The 22,750-nt window shown below is 51.3% G+C and overlaps 1 protein-coding gene across 19 annotated transcripts; it reads right to left on the bottom strand.

Annotated features, from left to right (window-relative positions):
- Positions 1–227: 227 nt before the first annotated feature.
- Positions 228–22,066, bottom strand: Camsap3 (calmodulin regulated spectrin-associated protein family, member 3). Of its 19 annotated transcripts, none has more exons than XM_006508880.2 (19): positions 21,344–22,066; positions 11,208–11,461; positions 10,495–10,617; positions 10,315–10,410; positions 10,054–10,086; positions 8,898–8,945; positions 8,489–8,627; positions 7,198–7,337; positions 7,024–7,117; positions 6,878–6,935; positions 6,676–6,749; positions 5,802–5,871; positions 4,227–5,646; positions 2,897–3,036; positions 2,483–2,799; positions 1,413–1,512; positions 1,002–1,114; positions 791–909; positions 228–705 (listed from the first exon to the last, which is right to left on the bottom strand). In XM_006508880.2, exons 1-19 carry the CDS (start codon positions 21,489–21,491, stop codon positions 400–402), a joined length of 3,792 nt encoding a protein of 1,263 aa, XP_006508943.1. In that variant the 5' UTR covers positions 21,492–22,066; the 3' UTR covers positions 228–399. The 19 variants fall into 19 exon arrangements, with proteins under 19 accessions (XP_006508943.1, NP_001350168.1, NP_001350171.1 ...); NM_001363239.1 differs by having other exon boundaries at positions 4,227–5,697; positions 21,344–21,853; NM_001363242.1 differs by having other exon boundaries at positions 4,227–4,449; positions 21,344–21,853.
- Between the last annotated feature and the right edge of the window lie 684 nt (positions 22,067–22,750).

The raw sequence follows: 22,750 nt of genomic DNA, 5'->3' as shown, positions 1-22,750 counted from the left end.
CCAAATGCAACCACACGGAGGAGGAAAATGTGGGGGTGGAGGAGGCCCAGGAGAGGAGAGCTGGTCTGGAATCTCTTGCCAGGTCAGATCAGAGGTGGCTGAGAACATCTAGAGGAGGGAGTGTCAACAGGAAGGTCACCACAGATGTTGGCAGGAGCTGCCACAGGGCCAGCAAAAGGGCAAAGACGACAAGGTAGGGCTTGTGAAAACACGAGACGTAAACTTGGTCAGGCTTAGGGAGGAGACACCGTGTCTCAGCTTCTCTTTTCAGTTATTTTATTCAAGAAAGTGGAGGACAGACAAGGGGACTGAGCTGAGCCCTGAGTCACTGAAGCTCCCAGCTCAGCCCCCCACAGCATGACCAGACAGGACCCAGGAGTGCACTGCCCAAGGTGGGCACTATTTGGGGGTACCGCCACCCTTCTTGGGCGTGGTGGGCTTCTTGCTTTGCCAAAGGTGTCCCTGGATAGTGAAGGCGTCTACACTCATAGACATGGTTTTAGCAGGGATCTGGGTGAACCGTTTGCGATCCGAGTTGTACTTATAGATGCCTTCGACCATGGCAGGAGTGACGGTCCGAGGCCCATAGCCTGCCAGCCTCGATAGCTCCTCTGTCTCCCCAGACAGAGTGTAGAGGGCCCGGAACTGGCAGCTTGAGTCCCGAAAGAGAATCAGGAAGTGGTTGGCCTTGCTTTTCTCGATTTCCTGAGGGATGGTGGCAAGAAGCTGGTCAGGCTGGACTACTGCTCTACCCGCTAGTCTTACCCACCCAGACAGCTGTGGGACTCACCTCTAGAATTCTGTTCTTCTGGGGCTCATTCACCTTGCCTGCCAGGCAGCAGTGTGACAAGGCATTGTGGATGATAAACTTGTTAGACTTGGCGCTGGGTTCCTTGTATAGCCGGGGACCTGGAGGGCAGTCAGTCAGCAGAGACTGGGCGTGGGTTGGGGAAAGGCAGGTAGAGAACGCGTAGCTTCTAACATTACCCGGTCTCACTTACCTGTGTACTCAGGCACTGATGCTGGGGAGGATGCATTGCTTCCATTCTCCCAGTCACGTTCTCGACTGCCAGGCAGGCGGCTTGGAGACATGAGGCCTGATGGAGAAGGGGCCCTGCAGGGGAGGGGAGGGGTGAAGCTGGGGTCAGTAGTGTGTGAAGCCTCCCAGGGTACAACAGGATTAGGGACGAGGCAAGCCCAGTGCACTGCAGAGGAGAGGGGCATGTATATTGCATGCTGCCACAAGTCCATAGACAGCTGCTCCATATGCTCAACCTCCTACATTGCATGTGGGCACATCCTCCAGACTTGAGTCAGTTTCCCCCAAATCCCATCTGTGTTCCTGTACTTCCTTCCATCTACACATCCCAGCGGTCCCGCCATATCTTGCTCTAGGTTCCAGATAGACTCACCGAGAGGTGGGCCTCTTCACACCAAGGTTATTGGGAGCCTCGTTGGCCACCGTAGATAGGGACAGCGTGGACTGGGAATAGACCTTGCTGAGCCGTGAACCTAGGATAGACAGTACCAGTCAGTTATCCCTAAGGCCTTTACCTCCATTAACGCCCATGGGCATTCCCGAGACCCTCTCAGCCTTTCGTGATTGCCTGCTAAGTTTTGTTTATTTATACGAGTATCTGTCTTATGACAGCAGAGGGGGGCACTGGACTCAATTACAGATGGTTGTGAGTCGGTCACATGTGGTTGCTAAGAACTGAACTCGGGACCTCTGGAAGAGCAATAGGTGCTCTTAACCACTGAGTCGTTTCTCCAGTCTGGCTTTTACTTTTTAAAGATGGGTCTTCTATAGCCCAGGCTGGCCTCAAACTTCCTATTTGTTGAGGATGACCAAGTCTCCAGTCTCTACTTTCTCAGTGCTGGAGTTATAGGCCTATAACTGCCATTCCTGGTTAAAACTGGGGATGGAACCTGAAGTTTCGTGTACGCTAGGGTAGGCAAGTACTCTACCAAGAGCCACCACCACCACTCTGAACTTATTCGTGTGTGTGTGTGTGTGTGTGTGTGTGTGTGTGTTTATGTGTCCTTAGTTTCAGTGTTTGGTGCAGGACCTCAAGGTGTAGCCTAAATGGGCAGAGAAGCTGCTCAACAGCCAGTTTAGGACCAAACTCAAAATCCTCCTGCTTCAGACTCCTGAGTATCGCAATGACAGGCATGTGCCAACCTGTCTACCTTAATATGGCAATTTTTCTTATACAGCTCTGGGATTTAACCCAGGGCCTCATCCATTCCAGACAAACCCAGCCCTGAGTTTGGCATTCTTGTCCACATACCTACAGGGAAGGGAGCACTGTTTAGTAGCATCCTCAAATATCCAAGAGAGTTCCTCACTATCCAGCCAAGGAAGGAAGTTACCCTCACCACACTGGAACTCATGCCCACTCCAAATTCCTGCCCCATCACTGCATGCCACCAGACACTCCCTCTCTCCACAATCATAGGGCCCCTCCAACAGGGTCCTCACCCAGCAGGCCGCGGGCTGGGCTTCGTGCCAAGGCCGAGTCATCACAGCAACCAGAGCGTGGCCGGGTGGCCCTGCGCCCGCCCCGCCCTGGTCCCCCGGTCCCTGAGGCCCGGGGCCGTAGCACCTTATCAAGGTCATCCATCAGTTTCAGTTGTGCCCGGCGTTCATACTCAAGTCTTGTGAAGTCCCCCCGCCGGGGGCCCACCTCCTCCTCAGCTGGGGCCATGGCTCTGGTAGTAGGAGCCAAGGTGGCCACTGGAGCCGCAGAGGCTACAACAGGAGTTGTAAAGGCCAAGCCTGGAGCCTCCTGAGCCAGCCTGCAGATTAGACAGAAGGTAGCAAGCAGGATAGAATATGGGAGCACTGGGGCAGCAATACCAAAGGCCAGGCCCCTCATTCCAGTTCTAGCCTCACCTGGCGGCCTCCTCCCGTTTCTGCTCCTTCTCTGCCTCCTGCCACTGTTTGCGCCGCCGGGCTTCCTCTACCCGCCTCTGCTGACGCTCCAGCAGGCTAGCTCGCTTCTGAGCCATCTCATCCTCAGGCTTGTCTTCGTCCTGGAGGATGTCATAGGAGTTTAACTAGCCACTCTGCCAACTGGAGTCTGACTTTTAGCATTAGCCAAGCTCTCCTGACCTTTCTAAAATCCTCGGAGTACTTAGTTAGTGACTACTTTATGAGCAGCCCTGGGAGCTGTGTACACAATGCACAAAGGGGGAAGGCTAGCAAGTGACACACAGACCTTCAATGCTATGAAGATGCTTGAAGTGTGCCAAGCTGCACTGCAGGCTATCCTATTCTGGGGTCTTCTTAGAAGTACTCCCAGCCTAGGGGCACTCTCCAGGCAGAGGGGTTAGAAAGTTCAAAGGCCTTGAGGCCAGAACAAACCCATGTAGCCGAGACACTGAGTTGGGGACAATGATCCAGGTTAAAGTCACAAGGGAGCAGGGCCCAAGGCAGTGGACGGGCATTTTGTCCTCAGGGCAAAGAAGAGCAGTCAAAATCTCCACTGCTCAGGAAAAACAAACAAAGTGGGTTTGCAGCAGTAATGACCAACTGGAGCAGAGTGTGCGCTGCTCAGTTACAACAGTATGCACAGGGGCCCAGGCCGTAAGTGGCATGAAGATGGAGGATTACCAAACAGGATACATCAGGAAAGAGGATCACCCTAGCCCTGCTTATCCACCCACCCACACCTGTCCATCCTGTCTATCACCCACTCACCCATCCATATGCCCAACTACTACTTGTCCATCTACCAATTAACCTTCCCTCTATCCACCTATCAAACCACCTTCCATCCATCTAACCAACCACCTATCCACCTTCCTTTCAACCTACCATCACTCATCCAGCCTGTCCACCTACCTTTCCATCCACCTAGCCAAACTAATCACATACCTACCACTCACTCACCCATTTAACTTATCCACCCATCTAACTACCCTTCCAACCCATCCATCCATCCATCCATCCATCCATCCATCCATCCATCCATCCAAGAAAGCCAGCAAGCCAGCCACTCCCTAGTCAGCCAGCTATCCATCCATCCATCCATCCATCCATCCATCCATCCATCCATCAGGCAATACATGTCAATTTACCCACTCAACAGTAAAGCTCTATCCCTGAATATCCACCACTTCCCAGCTCCCTTACTACCCCCTAGGGGCATCCCCATTACCCATCCATTCATACATCTACCTACTGGCTCACCTTTTCCCTCTGACCCGCCAAGGTGACTCACCTTATAAAAGAATCCAAGCCCTGATCGGGGCTCTCCCTCAGAAGATGCCTCTTCCTCTAAGGAATCCTCAGCCCCAGGGGGGCTCCCATCTCCTTCCTCATCAGCAGCAGGCTCCCCCAGGCTGGCTAGAGGGATCTCAATGAGGGCAGGCTTGGTGGTGGGCTCCTCGGGAGGTGTCCCCTCCGACAGGAGGATAGAGGAGCGAGTCTGTACAGGCACCTGGCTGGGTGAAAACTTGCGTAGGTGAGGGAGGCTGTCTACATCATGGGGTGGTGTGAGTACCCTTGTCAAAGGTGCAAGCTTCAGCTCTGCCGGCCTTGCATGTTTTGGACTACGGGGTGTTGGGCTGGGGCCTGGCCCAGGGCTGCGTCGGGCAGCTGGGGCACGACGGGCAGGGCTGGGGGATGCTGCTTTAGGCCCAGTGGCGGGTCCAGGAATGACCCAGGCTGCAGGTGGTGGGGCAGGTCCAGGAGCTTCTGGAGGGGCTAGAAGCCGCTGTTGCTGGTCTGTGAGCCTCTGCATGTCCCGCTGCAGAGAGCTCAGAGCGGCACTCAGCTTACTGACTGCTCTATTGTAATCCCCAAGTCCCTCTGGGGGCACTGGGCCCAGGTCTGGAGAGAAGGTAACTGACTTGTGCCGTAAGGACGGCTCACCCTGGCCCTCACCTGCTGGCCGTTCCCCACCAGGAACTGAGCCCAGCTCAGCTTCCTCCTCGGCCTCCCCTGCAGCCTCCCGAGGCTGCACCTGCAGGAAAGCGCTCTTGCCCAGCCTCTGCCTATGCTTGGCAAAGATTGCCTCAATGCGTCGTTTCTGTGCCTCTATGGCTCGGCGCTTCTCCTCCAGCCTGGCTCCCAGCTCACTCATCTCTGAGCTCAAGGCCTCAGGTGCTACGGGGGTGGATGTTGGAGACCCCAATCCTGACTCAGCCTCAGCCTTCACCAGCTGTTTCTTGCGTTCAGCAAAACTGGTCATCTTCACTTCGGAGTTGTTGGCTGCTGGGGATGAAGCCACAGCTTTGGGGGAACCCTCGGATGGGGGTGGTGGTTTCAGTATCTCTCCTGTTGAGCAGGGAGATGATTTTGAAGGGTTCTCAGGGTGTGATATATAGATAGGCGCCTTGTTGAGCCTATCAGACAGCGGCTTTGAGGCTCCTTCGGGAGGGTAGGGGGAGAGTGGTGGTTTGGAGAGACCCTCAGGAGAATGGAGGTAGAAACTGCCATCAGCAGCCCCATCAGGGAGCAGTCGGGGCTCAGCACTGTGAATGATCTGCAGGGCCTCTTCAATCGTGGGTAGGTCTCCAGATTCTGGGGCTGGCTGAGCAGAATTCCGGGATGATGTTGACACAGGACGTGGAGGACCCAGACTGTCTGAGCTGACGGAGCGGAGCAGGACAGGATCTCCCATGACGACATCCACATCGCTGTCCAGGCCAAAGGGAGTGCTGAACGACACAGCCTGGGAGAGGGGACGGCTGGGCGGCCAGAGGGAGGGGTCAGCCCCTGGGACAGGCCTCTGCCATGCCCTGATCAGCTCAATCCCTCTTCCAAGGCCACAGGGCCCCGATGAGGCACTCACCTAAGCTGACGGTTCCAGGCTTTGCCAAGAGCCTCCATGTGAGACATTGATGGAGAGGACTTCAGGGAGCCTGTGGAGGGACAGTAAATGGTCACTGTGCAGGGGGAAGCCACTGATCTGGGGGTTGGCTGGTGTCTGAGACAACCTCTACAATGTCATCAAGTGAGTCACTGATGGGTCATTATGTGTCTGGTTATGCTAGGTTTCCAGAAATGGCTGGCTGAACTTCTGGGATGGCTCAGCAATGCACTACTTGCCTAGCATATGTGAGGCCTTGGGTTCAATTGCCAGTACTGTGAATACAGTTTGCAGTTTCTTTTGGACCAATGAGATGGCTCAACAGGTTAAGGGCACTTGCCTCCAAGCCTGATGACCTGCGTTCAGTACTGGGGACCTGCACGGTAACCAGAGAGAACTAGCTTCTGCAAGTTGTTCTCTCTGGACCTCTACACATGCATTAAGGCAAATGTGCTCCCGTACATATAAGAATGATAACTTGAATTTAAAAATTAAAATGAAATGACCAAATATTAGCAGTTGGTGCTACTTCTTGGTATCATCCAAGGAGTCTTCTTTGTTTTGTTTTGTTTTGTTTGAGACTGGGTCTCACTGTGTAATCCTGGCTGGACTGGAATTCTCTATGTAGCTCAGGTTGGCCTCCAACCCACAGAGAACTCTGCCAATCTCTGCCTCCTTAGTTCTAGGATTAAAGGTATCCACCATCACACCTGACTGATGCAAGGGGTCTCAAAGCCTAGCCATAAAGGAAGTCAGAAAGACCCCATGAAGGCCACTGGAGGACTCAACATGAAGTCAGCTGGAGAATTCTTGTAGTTGAAGTTTCCTGGTAATAGAAGCCATATTCTCTCTTTACCTGTGGATCCTCGGAGTGGAGACTGGGGACCACCAGGTGACAGAAGTGGGTGACGGAAGTTGAAGACAGGAGAACTGCCAAACAGATAGATACTCATCAACCTTCAGTCACCTCTCACAGGTAGTCCCAGCCCTAGCCCTGCAGCCAGTGGTCAGGAAGAAGCCCCATGAAGGAGAAACTCCACTCCAACAGGGACCCATACCTGCTGCCACTGTTGTTCTGAGATGGAACAGTCTCTGTATTCCGGGGGGAGACAGCTACTAGGTGCACAAAGAAAAAGGTCATGCAGAGCAGGGTTCCTTTACCCTCTTCTAGACCCCAAGGCAAGTCCAGGTCCCCAGGGCTCACCATGTCCATCAGGCAAGTCTTTGGCCTGCACAAAATCAGGCTTCAGAACCTCAAAGCACATATACATCTCAGCCAACAGCACCACCAGGTTGACCTGCAGGCCAAAGGGAAATCAGCCCTGGATATGGACCTCAGGTCCTGAGTCTCACCCCCACACCACCAGGATGGCTTTACCTTGAGGGGTGGTGGGACATACAGCAAGTCTTCAAGGGACAGGGGGCAGCCTCGAGGAAGATGGGAGGCACAGAAGTCTTGCACCAGCTGGAGGTTGTATAGACTGTCTGCCACAGACATGGGGTCCTTGAGGCACACCTCTGTGGGGACAGAATATATGGGTCTCCAACTCAATGGAAAAGAAGATGGGAGTTCCAGGGAAGCCCTCCTTTGAGCCAAGTCGTGTACCTTTTGTAAGGTGCATACTACAGTGTATTGGCCCTCTAAGACTTAACGCAAGAATTGTTTTCTTCTTGTCCTCTGTATATGTGTGCACCTGTGTGTACATGTCTGCAGACCAGAGGTCAACAGTAGGTATCTTCCTTCCCATGTGCTCTCTACCTTAGATTCCAAGATAGGGTCTCTCACTGAAACTGATATTTACTGATTCTACTAGTTGGCCAGCAAGTCCCCAGAGCCTCTCTGTCTCCACCTCCCTGGCCCTGGGATTATAGGCACTCACTGCTGTACAGAGAACTTTATACAGATGCTAAGAACCCAAACTCAGGTCATAATGTTTTTGCAGCTTATCAACTAAGCCATCTCCCAGCTTCCTCAAAATCCTTTTTTCGGAGACATGGCTTGGCAGTTAAGAGCATATACTGCTCTTGCAGATGACTTGAGTTTAGTTTCAAATACCACATCAGATGAGCCCAGCTACAGGGGATCCATCGCATTCTCCAAGGTCACCTGCACTCACACATGCACAGACCCCACAATACATACATATTTTAAAACTAAAAAAAAAATCTAAAAAATAAAAACCAAATAAAAACATCCTCCTGAAGGGCTGGGAATACAGGTCAGTTAGAAGGGTGCCTGCCCATAATATAATATAATATAATATAATATAATATAATATAATATAATATACAAAGCCTGGGTTCCATCCCCAGGATCCCATAAATTTGGCCTGGGGAACATGACTGTAAATATCAATACTTAGAAGGTAGAGACAAGAGTATTATAGGAGTTCAAGGCTATCCTTTGATACACACACACACACATACAGACACACACTGTGGCTGAGTTGGTAGTTCTTGCCTAGCATGCATGAGCACTGGGTTCCATCCCCCACACTGCCTAAACCAGATATGGTGGTATGCACCTGTCACCCCAGCACTCAGAGAGGTTCAAAGTGAGGCCAAGGCTGACCTAGGCTATGTAAGGCCTTAGCTCAATACTGAATCATACTGGTCTTGCAGACTGGAGATGCCTTTCCAGGATCAGGTCTGGCTTATCCACTACTCACCCTCAAGTCGTAATAGCTGGGGACAATAGCAGTGGATGGTGGCAGCCAGTGCTGCCCCACTGGCCAGGTCCTGAAGGGTAGTCACATTTGGAAAGCAGGGAGCCCTTCGGGCAATGGCACGGTCCTTGCGATATCGAATCTGTGGACAGGAAGAGAGTGAGGTTAGCAGTCAGGCTGGCCATATCCGGGTTGGCAGTCATGCAGGCTGGAATAGGGAAAACTGGGATTTCTGCCATGAAGGGGTGGGAAGCTCAGATCCCCAGAGCCAGAATGGGAGGGAAGGGGAGGCCAGCCTGGAGCAAGGGAGGGACAGAAGCAAGAGGCAGAAGACTTGTCTGTGAGCAGCCAGGCCAGCAGCAGGGGTTAGGGACAAGGCCTCCTGAGACCCCGGGGAAGGGGGATACATTACCATAGGGGGTTTGTTCCCCGACTCCTTCAAACAGAAGGCAATTGCGTGCTGGGGGGGGAAGGAGCGGCCGTCAGCAAGGCCTGCTGGGCCCCCAAAGCCCCCTCTGGAAAAAGGAGGAGTACTGACCCCTGTCCTGAGCCTTGGCCATCTAGCTCCCTAATCATACTCTGGCCGGCTTCGGGGACCCCAGCTCCTCCCAGCCCTGAGGAACCCCACAAAAGCAGCCTCCCTTGACAAGCCCCAGGCCCTGGCTTAGGGAGAGGATGCAAAAGAAGCAGGTAGGTAAAATAATCCACCCCCCAACCCAGACCCCAGGTAGGGAGGAGCAGTGAGCAAAGGTGGGGACCCCTATCCAATCCACATGGTCCCTGTATTTATACACTTCAGGAGTAAGTTATGTGAAGCAAGGAGAGGTTTAGACCATGGTGTAATATCATACAGCTAATTAGGGGAAGAAAGACAATTTAAAATCTTCTAGACCTCAAAATTCTACCCAACTAGGGAAGCTGGGGATCTTCCTCTTGGCTAGGAAGATTCCTTCTATGTCTCTGCAATTTGAGGTCACTGCCTACGTACGGGGTAGGCAAGGGGGCTCCCTCTTCTCAAGCTAAGTACAGGCTCAGGTCCTCCCTTCTTAGTTAATGAAAAGCTCATCTACTTTCTGGTTTGGGCTTTTTTGTTTTTGAATGTTTTAAGATTTATTTTTATTGTATGTGTGTATGTACATGTCTGTATATGGGGTACGTGCATGTGCATATAGTGCCGATGGAGGACAGAAGAGGGTGCTGGATCCCCTGGAGCTGGAGGTACAGGCATCTCTTCAGCTTCAATCCTCTTATCTCTCAGTCTGTTTGTGGTTCTTTTAAGACAGGGACTCTAGATATGCCCTAGGCTGGCCTGAAATTTGCAATCCTCCTGCCTCAGCAGGATTACAGACATGCACAAACATGCCCAGCTCTACCCCTGCTAATGACAGAGGTCCTCCCCTCCCCCCATCTCAAGTTCCAAAGAGTTCTCTCAGTCCCCAGGGCTGGAGTGCTACCTCCATTGCTCACAGCTGGGGGTTGGGGTGTGCAGGCAATCAAGCAGAAATGACACAGACAAGACAGAAACAAGCAGGACAGGCAGACAAGACAAAACAGACAGCCTCACTTACAGGAACCAGCTTCCAGTACCAGCGTGTGGGGCACTATTGCCAGAGGGACAGAGAAGGGGACAGCAGGGGCCGGTGCAATAAAAAGTGCAGAGAAAAAGAGGAAAAGAGAGTCACCTCCAGGCCCACCCTCAATCTCAGCAATGGCCAGGAGGTGCAGCCCATCCCTTCCCACCTGCCTCATAACCATCCATCCACCTGTCCATCCATCCACCTGTCCATCCATCCATCCATCCATCCATCCATCCCTTGTCCTAGCCTCACCGAGGGCTGGGCAGGAGAGGCCCCATCCAGAGGGGCTGCAGGAGATGCACGCTGGGCTGCTTCTTGTTCTGTCTTCTCCTGCAGCCGCCGAACAGTCTAGGGGTCAGAGAGAAGTCAGTGCCTGGTCACTTGGCTAACGTCATTGTCTCCACTCCACATGGCCTGGCCCACCCTACTTACTGTGTCTACCCAGAAAAGGAGTTTGTGCTCCAAGCTGCTCAGAGCCAAGGGACCAGGTAGTGTCTTTGTCCACTCAAATGAGAAGGCAACCATGAGAGCATCGATGACAGCTAGGTGGGCTCCCTGTTGGGGCAAAGGCTGGAAGATGAGACCAGAAGACTGGGCAGGGAGCTACTCTTTCTGCCTCCAATCCCAGAGAAGTGGGAGGAGTGGGGCCAGGGAATGGTGTGGGGTCAGGGATTGCTGGGTGGGACCTTGAGAGCTACAGTTATGAAAGAGGTCACACATGGGCTGGGTTTTGAGCTAAGACACCAGGATTTACAATAGAGTAGCCCATCTAGAGAAACCAAGGCCAGAACTGGAGGAACCTGAGGAGTGGAAGGGTATAGCAACTTGAGGGAGGAGCCAGGTATGATCTGCAGAACTGAGTGTGACACCCTTAGCTTGATGGAAAAGCTAGGCTTGGAAAATGGAGGTAGGCTTGATAGGGGGAGCTAAGCTTTGTGGGAGGGGCTAAAACTGGTTGGAGGAGCTACACCTAATGGGCTGAGCTTGAGGGCATGGCTAGAGGAACCATTTGGGGAGTGTAACGAGAATTAGTGGGTAGAGCCTGAAGGGAGGTTCAAGCACAAGCTAGAAACTTTGCAGGAAAGTGCAAAGGGGAGGAGCCAAGCCTGGTAGGCAGGGCTTCATAGGTCAGGAGCAGAGCCTACCATGAGAATTGGCTGGTGTTTCAGGTCAGCCTCGCGCACTGGGTGCTCAGGCAGTGAAGGCACCGTGCCCCTCCTCGCCAGCAAGGCCAACAGAGCAGAGGGACTGGGGGATGGCTCGAGCTGTGGCAGTGCCTGGCGCCAGGCCCGACAGTATAGTTCCGCAGAGAGCAGCAGCCGCGTCACTGGGGGCTTCACGTGCTCCTGTGCGTACTGATCGGTGTAGAAGGGTTCCCACAGCTCCGGAGGCACATGCTCTGCATTGGGGAGGGGCACAGCAGGTCAGATCAACACATAACCCATCTGCTCACTCTTCTACAAAGTACATGATCGAAAAGAAGGAATGGTCTGGACTAGGAACTACAGAGTCAGGCATATAGGTACAAGCCAGGGCTGTGTGTGTGTGTGTACGCGCATGTGCACACACATGTGCCATACGAGTGCCCTCAGAGGCCAGAAGAGGGTGGGTACCAGTCAGACCTCCAGAAGCTAAAGTTACAGATAGTTGTGAGCCACCAGACATGGGTTCTGGGAAATATGGCTGTGTTCTCTAGGAGAGTAGGCAGAGCTCTCGACAGCTGAGCACATCCACTGAGGTTTTGAGACAGAATCTCTCCCTAAACATTGGCTTTGCCATTCCAGCTGAACTAGCTGATCCATGAGCCCCCTGGGATCCATGCATCTCTACCTCTCCAGAGCTTAGGTTACAGTCTGTCCAGTTCTCCTTTTCCCTAGATACCGGGGTTCTGAACTCAAGCCCTCCAGCTTTCCCAGCGAGCCCCTGTACCACTGAGGTTTCTCATCTCCTCTGCATCTATTTGGCTAGATTTCAGAGGTTGAGTTTCATGTATCCCAAGGTAGCCTCAAAACTGCCTGGTAGCTAAGAATGACCTTGAATTTCGGATCCTCCCACTTTAACCTCCAGAGGCCTAAGATTACAGGCATGCACCACCGTGCCTAGTTTAGGGCATGCCCGACTAGGGACAGAACTCAGGGCTTCCCCCATGCTTCTGTAGCCTCATCGAGCACCATCCTTATCCCTGGAAACTTCGTTTTACAGATGGGAACAAACTTCACAGAAAATGTACAGGGACGGAAAGTGACCAGCCTAAGGCTACGTGGGTCTCCAGTGCCAGGACTGAGACTCAAACTCAGGCCTTAAGCAAACTCTATCCCCTCTGTCATCTTAGTGGCTGGGATGAGTGTGAAGTCACCTACAGGATAAAGATGCCAAAGTCAGGCAGAGAGCAAGTACTTTGAGGAAATTGAGGGAGTTAAGTTTGGTGTGTGCCAGGCCTTGGGGGTACTCTCAAAGCAGAGGGCATAAGGAGTAGGGTCTTAAGAGAATACTGAGTTCAGCCATACTTAAAGGGTACTTAGCCAGGCCCAACATGTACAGCTGTAATCCTCGCCTTGGGAAACTGAGAAAGGAGCTTCACACCAGCCCAGGCTAGAAGCAGTAACAAGCCAGTGAGTGCTAGGACACCCTGATTCAAAATGCCCACCAAAAGCTGAGTATGGTGGCCCATGTGATTGCTGTCAAAGCTAGCCAGGGCTACTGGGAGGCCCTCATCTTTAAAAAAAAAAAAAAAAAGAAAAAAAAAAAAAAAGAAAAGTGGTCAATAACATGGCTCAACATTGCCATAAAGCCAGACAACCTGAGTTCCATCTCCAAGACCCACACAGTGGAAGGAAAGAACCAACCCCAACAAGTTACCCTCTGACCTTCATATATACACCGTAGCCTGAATAGCCCCCTCAACACACACACAAATAAAATATGAAGGGGGGGGCAGAGGATGGATAAGTGGGAAAAGGTGCTTGCTGTTAAGTAACAACCCAAAGGTCAGCCTCCAGAACCCACGTGAAGGTGGGAAGAAAAACCCAACTCCACCGTGTTAGCCGCTAACCCCCACACATGCAGCAGAGGAAGCAGTCTCCTCACATGCATACTATAATAAACTTACTGGGGGGCTGGGGGAACCAGCTAGGTGTGGCAGGCAACACCTGTACATTCAGCACTTGGGAAGCTGAGGCAGAAAAACTGCTGAAAGCTCAAGGCCAGGCCGCGGTACATTAACTCCCTGGCCATCCTAGACTACAAAGAGAGGCTCTATCTTAAAAAACGAGAAAAAGGGGAAAAAAAAAAAGAAAAAAAGAGTCCAGGAGGAAGTTGATAGTGGATGGCATAAAAATACATTGTATACATATGTGTATGAAATTGTCAAAGAACAAAGTATCTTTTAAAAAGAGGAGAAAACCAGGAAGAACTCCTGAGGTTAGGGTAGATGTGACTAATTAAGATCACTTGGTCAGGGACTGCCTTAATTCCTGTTTCAATTAGCCCAGCTGTTGCATGTGTGTAAAAACCGTAAGAGAAGCACTGAAGCAAGGACTCCAGGGTAGAAAAAGATACATTAGACCATTCATACTTGGTTGTGGTAAATATTACTTGAGGAATTTTATCCCACTTAGACCATATAGTTCCCAAGTAAAAGACACAAAGGCTTTTATATTTATAATAACTCTTAAAGCATTAGAGATGGACAGATATCCGCCCTCTAAGCTATTTTGTCTATATTAACTCCAAGATATCACTTGCCATGTTCCACCTGGGCCGTGCCTGTTCCAACAGCTGGGCCTCGTGGCCATGAAGACCCCATGGCAACTTCTTCTTTCCCCTCCCTCTCCATCCTGGACACTGCCTCAGACCCCGAGCCCTGGAACCTTCCCACCATCCCTTCTCTTCTGCCCAGCCCAGGCTGAAGGCATCTGTGCCGGCTGGTTTTGTGTGTCAACTTGACACAAGCTGGAGTTTTCACAGAGAAAGGAGCCTCCCTTGAGGAAATGCCTCCATGAGATCCAGCTGTAAGGCATTTTCTCAATTAGTGATCAAGGGAGGAGGGCCCATGGTGGGTGGTGCCATCCCTGGGTTGGTAATCTTGGGTTCTATAAGAAAGCAACTTGAGCAAGCCAGGGGAAGCAAGCCAGTAAAGAACATCCCTCCATGGCCTCTGCATCAGCTCCTGCTTCCTGACCTGCTTGAGTTCCAGTCCTGACTTCCTTTAAAGATGAACAGCAATGTGGAAGTGTAAGCTGAATAAACCCTTTCCTTCCTCCCCAACTTGCTTCTTAGTCATAATGTTTGTGCAGGAATAGAAACCCTGACTAAGACAGCATCTTTATTAACTAGTCAGGGATAACTTGGAGGGCAAGGTTCACACAACAACGACTGGTATATATGAGGATTCATTTCTCTTGAAGCAACCAGATCTTGGGGTACAGAATTTAGCATTTGAATACAAGCAATGCCAGAACAACCCCCTACAATTCTTCATAATCAGGCTCCCAAGAGACCACTTGACATAGGACCTGACATCATTAACAGGAACCCCTTCTTGCCACATCTCCTTCCACACCTCCAAAATCCACACTTGACCTTCCCACTAAGGACTGCACTCCTATGGAGAGCTGAGTGCAACTACCTGCCTTAGCTTTGCTCTTTGAAGGATGAGAGATTTCAAGTTGGCTAGATGGCTCGGCAAGTAAAGGCACTTGCCATCTACTCTCTAAACCTGAGCTTGATGTCCAGGCCACATGTGACGGAGGGGAGAACCAACTTCTAACAAGTTGTCCTCTGACTTTCATATGTGTGCCGCAACAGGCACAGCATTGTCACACACACACACACACACACACACACACACACTTCTTTAATGAAATTTTTAAAATTTTAAAGAAAGATGAAGAATTTGAACATTCACTGAAGGGACTCTGTCCAGCTCGATCGTGGCTTGCCTTTCTCCCCCATTCTCTCTGCCTAGCTAAAAATCCCCTGGATTGCATTCCTGAAGCTAGCCCCTAAGGTCTATTCCCTTATTTGGCCACTTCCTCTTCCTTAGGGCTGACTACCAACGTCCAGTTATCAAAATATTGAAGTACAACAGTCAAAAGCCCCTCGTGGCTGCCCTAATTAACCTGTCTAATTAAAATTAAGCCTCATCTTATCGCAGGGTTTCCCCCTTTACCTTTATAAACCATTTGCCTATGGGCCACATCTGTGTTCTCTAAATCCAGAGGCAGTCCTTTGTTCCCCACTGGGACAAATACCCCTTCCCCTTCTCCCTTTCCCCTTCTCTCCCCTCTCTCTCCCTTGACCCTTCCCCTTCTCCCTCCTTATCTCCTGTCTTTGTCCTTTATTCCTGTGCTCTGTTCCTCTGGGACAAATACATATCCTTTGTGCTGAGAACTTGGTCTTGGCGGTCCTGTCTTTCCTCTCCCTCACCTCCTCCTGCCCCTTGCCTCCACTGCCACTTCCCCCTGCCTAAACCTCATGGCCCTGGCTTCCATCCTAGACCCAGCTTCTGCTCTCCTGTTCCTAGCCTCCCCAAGGCCAACAGCAGCCAGCCAAACACACACCCACTGGCCCACAATGCACCTGGGCTCTGTGCCCAGTACCTCCTTCCAGAATCCTTCCTCCTGCTATCTTACTCCAAAGGGACAAGTCCCACCCCACCTTGTGGAGGCTCGGGAGTCCATCTGATTGCCTCCTGCTGCAGACTGGGATGTGTCGTCCTGCTCCTCCACCCTGGCATTGCCCACTACCCTCCCCCAATCTACATCCTAGTGATGATAATCACCATCTTTTCCTGCCTTTCCCTGCCCCACGATGCATCCAACCTCCTGACATCACTCTGACCCTTCTCCTATACCCAGTCTCCTCTAAGGCTCAGTCATGAGCCCTTCCTGTTCCCAAGAGCAAAACGTTAGGACTTTCTCTGAGGAAGAAAAATGGCCTAGAGCCCCTTCTCACTGACTTCTGCTTCATTTTGTTTTGAAACAGGGTCTTTTGGGGCCCAGGCCAGCCTCAAACTTGCTCCATAGCCAAGGACGAACTCCAACATCCAATCTGCCTCTCCCTCACCAGTGCTAGAATGACAGCCGTCTAACTGCCACCACACCTAGTTTATGCCATGCTGGAGATTAAATGCCGGGCCGCGGGCATGCTAGGCAGCAACTCCATCAACTGAGTTACATCTACAGCCATCATCTCAGACGTGCATCAAGTACTTGGTCTACATCTGGGATGAGGGGATAAGGGTAGTATTGTGTGAGGTTGAGCAAAACCATGAGTCACTACTCATGACTGTCAGTAGCATTTTCCTTCAATGTAGAGATAGTCAGCAGGGCATGGTCAGCAGCCACACTCGGGAGAGTTCAAGGCCACCCTGGGCTATATAATGAGATCATTCCAAAAAGGCAAAATTGCCAGATGAGGTAACTCATGCCAACAACCCCAACATTTTGAAGGCTGAAGCAGGAGAACAGGTTCAATGTCAGCTTGATCTATCTATATAGGGTATTCTGAGACAGTATTATACTCTGTTATAGTTCAGGCTATCTAAACAAAACAAAATGTATACCCATGGCGTGCGCGCGCGCACACACACGCACACACGCACACACACACACACGCTAAGTAAAAGCGATAAGATTTATTAAAAACTAAAATGCTGAGCTGAGCAGCGATGGCACACACAATTAATCCCAGCACTCGGATTAGAGAGGTAGAGACAGGTGGGTCTCTGTGAGTTCAAGGCGAGCCTGTTCTACAGAGCTAGATTCAAGACAGTCAAGGCTATATGTAGAAACCCTGTCTCAAAAAACCCAAAGTAAGAGATGATTCAGCGTTTATGAGGCCCTGAGTTCAATTCCCAGCAACCACATGGTGGCCCACAACCATCTGTAATGGGATCCAATGGCCTTCCTCTTCTCCTGTGTGTGAAGACAACAACAGTGTACTCATATACATAAAATAAATAAATCTTAAACAAACAAAAATCAAATGAATAAAAGGGTAAAAAATACTAAAAGTAAAAACTTAAAAGCAGAAAAAAGAACTATTAATTTGGTGACAGTTTACTCAGCCCAATCCTGTTCAAAAACCACTGCAATATACAAGGAGTAGCAAATCATTGACTGATGATTTGATTTGTGGTTTTGTTTTTGTTTTTGAGGTAAAGTCTTTTGTAGCCTAGGGTGGCTTCAAATGCTCACAGAAGCTGAAGATGACCTTGAACTTTTGATCTTTCTACCTCTACCACTCAACTATCCAGATGACAGCTGTGCCCTGCCATGCCCGGTTTCTGTGTTCCTGGGCATGGAACGCACAGCTTCCTACACTGGGAAAGAACTCCTTCAGGGAGCCACATCCCCAACCTGTATTATGTTGTATTATGCTGCTTTTGTTTTCTCTTCTTTGGATAGAAGATTTTTTATACAGCCTAGGGTGGCTTTGAACCCATGATCCTTCTGCCTATGCCTCCCCTGTATTGGGATAACTAGTGTGGACCACCACACTTTGATCCAGTGTTTATATTAACTGCACATCAGGATTATACCAGTTATAAGCATTCAATAACCACATAGGGGCTAATCCCAACCCCACTAGACAGGAAATTTCCATAACACAGCTAATATTTACTCATTCCATGACCGTCTGTGCCTTTAACCCTACAACACACTTTTGTTATTGACCTGGCAAATAAGGTCTTTCTTGTCTCCTGTATGACTGACCTACATCCTTAACCCCCAAAACACTTATTCTAACACCATTGTACAGATAAGGAAACCACAGCTCACACAGCTAAGGTAGCTTACCCAAAATCACACAGCCAGAAAATGGCGGAGCCCAAATGAAACCAGTTTCCCTCACACACCTCTCTCCTATTTGCAAGGCCTAAGGAATGGCAGTTGGTATTCCACACATTTACACAGAAGCCTTTCTTATCTCCAAGTCTGTCTCTCCTGAGCCCACCAGCTTGCATTCCTCACACCTTGCCTTGGGGGACACCAGAACTACCCCTTCCTAAGTCTGTGTGAGCTCCTTGGTGCCCAGACACCTTCTCTGGCTCCCCAGTGCCCTCCCTTGGATCTTAATCTGAGAGGTCCTCCTTCTGAAGCCCACTCTGCACCCTCTTGCTCTGACCTCCAGGCACCATGGGGAGCTTCATGCTCTCCTCTAAGCAGCTTGCAGCCATAGGCTGCTCCCCTTGGTGGTCTCAAGACAGCTTCTCAGGGGAACCCCCCTTCCTCACCCACCCCCCTCTGGAAAATCTTGGGAACTTTCTCCTGCAGACCCAGCTGCTTGGACCACACTGGGTCTTACCACAGTAGGTATCCAGGACCTAATTTGGTGCCCATCCCCATTCTCCTGGATCTCTCCCAGCATCTCCTCCACACCCTAAGCACCAAGCATTGGCTCCCTGTAGAAAGGTGTCTGTAAAGAAACCCAAGTGGCAGGGCCTGGTGGTATGAACCTATTTACCCAGCAAATCAGAGAGGGGCTGGAGGTGTGGCTCCGTGGTACAGTGGCTCCCTAGCATCCCCCAATGAGGGGCTGGGGTCACAGCTCAGCTGGTAGACACTCCCTAGCATAGGGCCCTAGGCTGCAACCCAAGTGCTGGCAATTACCAATCAAAAACAAACAAACAAACAAACAAACAACAATAAAACTGCACCAGGAAGAGAGGATTTTTGGCTGGTAAAGGCACTTGCCACCAAGCCCGATAACCTGAATTCTATCCCTGACACCTACACAACCAAGGAGCAAGAACAAAAAACCCTAACCTGTCTGACTGCCACACAAGCCCTGGGACACCCAGAGGCAGGCACACACACACACACACACACACACACACACACACACACACACACACACACACACACATAACTATATTTTAAAGATGACCTGGCCTTGATCTGTTCCTCAGCATCTCCCCCCAGCCCCCACCTCCTTGTCTGGGAGGGAGACACAGGTAGCTGAGAGCTGAATCTGATCCTGAGCCAGCTGCAGCCACTGAGTAGTGCTGCATGGTGCAAGGGGCTGGGTCAACAGAAGAGAAATGTGTGAATCTGAGCATGAAGGTCCCCTCCAGGGGCTTCCCTTCTGCAAACTTACAGAGTAACTTCTGCACGGTCCTCTGCCTAAGAGACACTGGGAGGCACTGATAAAATACTCTCACCAGCCACAGCAGCTGCCATAGTGAACACTGACCAAGCTGTGTCTTGTGCCACATCAGACAATCAAGTCACCTCTCAACAACCTAGTTCAGCAGAGAAAGGTGCTTGCCAGCAAGTCTAACAATCTGAGATTGACCCCCAGGGCCCATGCTGTTCTCTGACCTCCACATAGGTGCCCCCCACACACACACCAATAAGAAAATAAATATAACTTTAAAACAAGTAATGGAGTTGAAAACCCACTGCATGACACCACAGGCAAGCAACTTCTATGTGATTTCAGGCACAGATATGTAAGTGGACAAACACCTTTTTCTTTTTTCTTTTTCTTAAATAAAAAAAGAAACAGAAGTTCAGAGAACCTGAATTATTCTTCCACACCAGCTGTCCTGGTCAGGGCTGGGCCTCAAACTCAACCATGACTTAACAGAGTTGGGCTCCTGGCTGGCAAGATTGCCCAGTGGGTAGAGGTACCTATTTCAGAAGACCCGATGAAGTGTTCAGGTGACAAGGATGATGTTTTGTGGTGGTTCTCTGACCTCCATCCACATGTTGTGGTGCATGCCCATGCTTACATACACAGGCAATGATAAAAAAATCAAAATTAAAAAGCTCAGGAAGCCAGCCTTTCTAATCTAATTATCTCGGCCTTGTGAGGGGCTGGGACAGAGGTCCCAACTCCCAAATCTTTTCTTTCTCAGGCCCCAGGTCCCTGGGGGTGTGCAGGTGTCAGAGGCAGCTGGCCAGCCACACAGGGAGGAGAGCGGTAAGAGAGACTACTAGAAAGTGGGAAAGACAGGACTGTGCAGAAGCAACTGATGGACAGCTGTCACAGGAGACCCACACCCGGAACAGGCTGGTCTGGGAAGGCAATGGAGTGGGGGAGGGGCTGCACCTACTTAGTGCCAAGATCAGTAGGAGGGCAGGGCATTTCCCACCACCACCACATACACACACACACACACACACACACACACACACACACACACATTCACATACACTCACACTCTGTTCCTGCCTTCTCTCTCTCTCTGCATCTTTGCATCTCTGTTTCTGTCTCTCCCCCTCTCCTTCTCTCTATCTCTATCTGTTCCTACTGTCTCTATCTTTTTCTGTCTCTGTGCATGTATGTCTCGTTCTTCTACTCCCAGTAAGGCCTAGACCTTAATGAACCTCTGTTTTTCCCAAGGCCAAGCCTGGCCTCCCAGTTCTATCCTGTGGTGGCTGAAGCTGCCCAAAGCCAGGACTTGGAGAGCCTTCCCAGGTCTGATAATCCACCTTCCTCATTTGCCCAGTAGGAATGGCCCTAGTCCTTCAGGCCTGTGGGCATGCGGAAGGGAGGAGAAAAGGGGTGGCTTCAATAAGAGAAGGCCTGGCCGCCCGAGCTGCCACCCTAGAACAGCTGGTGAATGAGCCATTTATGCCTACCTGAATCCTCAGGAAAATGTGGCAATAAGTCACAACTGCCAGCCTTTACGGGGCCATCGAGACGAAAGAGTGGTCCCAGACACACCACACACACACACACACACACACACACACACACACACACACACGCTGGCCACCGGCAAGGCAGGGTTTGTGTCCCAGTCACTGAGCTGTAGCTCTGATCTCTTAAAACGCTCCTTGCGGGGTCCAAGCCACCGCGTACACGTTGTGAGGGTAGATAGGGAAGGTGGGGGTAGGAGGAACCATCACAGGCTTCTGATGTGTGTGAAAGGGGAGTTGGCCATGCAGTTAGGCCCTGGGGTCTGAGGAGTGGGGTGGGAGGCGGGAAGCAGAGGACTACCAGGAGACCCTTCCCCCACCACACACAAAATTGGTCTGCAGACCCCACCCCTGCTCACCTGGGGGCTCTGATCCCGGGGTCCCAAGGCGCACAGCCTCTTGGCGGGCCCCACCCCCGACTGCGTTCCAGCGACCCGGGCGGGCAAAGTCCAAGGGCCCCGTCCGAGCAGGAAGCTTGGAGGCCCAGCTTAGCAAAGACCAAAAGCTCGGGGACCCTAGGCAGCCCCGAAGCTATTGTTCCCACGGCCCCGGCTTGGCGCCCCGCCCCCCGCACCTGCCGCGCCCCAGCCTGGCTCCCCCGGTCCCCTCCCCAAAGGCCCTCGGGTTACCTGCTCCCCCGAATGCGGCCCGCAGCACCCACGCCAGACTCGCCGCCGCCTTGGCTCGAGAGAAATCGTACTGGTCCAAAGACTTGATCTCGGGGACCAGGAAAGTCCTCCGCAGTGGCCCGGACCCTGCGGGCGCCGCTTCCACCATGGCGACGCCGGGGTTACGGCCGCCCGGGTCCGCGCGCTCTGATGGGCTGGGCTGCGTGCGCTGCGCTGCGCTGCGCTGCTGCCGAGCCTCCGCCACCCCGAATCGGGTTGCCGCCGCGGCTGCTGCTGTTACTAATAAAGCTGCTGAGGCGCCGCTGAACCAGGTGCGGTCGAGCGCGCTGGCGACGCGGCGTCGACCCCGCCCCAAGGCGGAACCCAGGTGCGCCCCGCCCCCAGATTGGACTCAGTTCTCTCTGGCTCCTGGGTCCACATGGGTCCCCACTGACATTAAAGCTTCCATAGGTCCTCCTGCTGCAAAGGGCGGCAGTGATGGCGGATGAGGGAAGGGCTGCAGAAGAACGCATGTCCCTGTATGCGTTCTCGTGTGTGTGTGTGTGTGTGTGTGTGTGTGTGTGTGTGTGTGTGCGCGCGCGCGCGTGTGTTCCTGCTCACTCCCGGACCCTGGAGAGGCTTAGGGACCCTTTGTCATGGATGTCCATGTAGGCTTTTGATCCCACACATATGCAGGTGGAGTTCACATATGCATATGGAGTTTGTGGCTATTACTATACAGTAAGTTCTAGGCCAACCAGGGCTACACAGCAAGACTCTGTCCTAGTTTAAAAAGAAAATGAATGTGTTTGTATCCACTTGCTTGAGAGTACCTGTGAACATCTCTGTCTATAGGTATCTAGATTTGTGATGTCATCTGTTTGTGAAGGTGACTGTTTCAAACCTGTTGTGGTACAATGGTTTGTATTAAGTGGCTAGGGTTGTGCCCTAGTTGACAGAGTCCTTATCTGGTATGTACAAAACCTTCTCCTCCATCCCAAGCACCAAATAAGCTAGGGATGGTGGTAGGTACATGCCTAGAATCATGGCACTTGGGAAGTGGGAAGAAGAGAATTTTTGTAAGTTCAAGGTGATCCTGGGATACATGAGATAAATAAGTAAAATCAAAGAATTGTGTTGTACAACCTTCTGTGTTCTAAGATTGGAAATGAAGGAAGAGAAAGAGCGGGGGGAGAAAGAATGATGTGAGTCTAAACACATCTATCATATAAGGGTGTAATTGTTGACTCTGTCAGGGCAGGAAGATGGCAGAGATACCAAGTGGGTGTATTTAGGCAGGAGAAAAGCTGTGTATGTGAGATTAGCTCTGTAGGGTTACTAGGTGGATTGCAAATGTCCTGATGTGTACCTTTGATATCTGCAGTATTTGTTGAAGAAAGCCTCTGACTAGATGTAGGTAAGGGTCTG

The sequence above is a fragment of the Mus musculus genome, chromosome 8, assembly GCF_000001635.26.
Source record: "Mus musculus strain C57BL/6J chromosome 8, GRCm38.p6 C57BL/6J".
In the NCBI taxonomy this organism is placed as follows: Eukaryota; Metazoa; Chordata; class Mammalia; order Rodentia; family Muridae; genus Mus; species Mus musculus.
The sequence above is the reverse complement of the archived record's forward strand: the minus strand, read 5'-3'. Positions and strand labels throughout refer to the sequence as shown.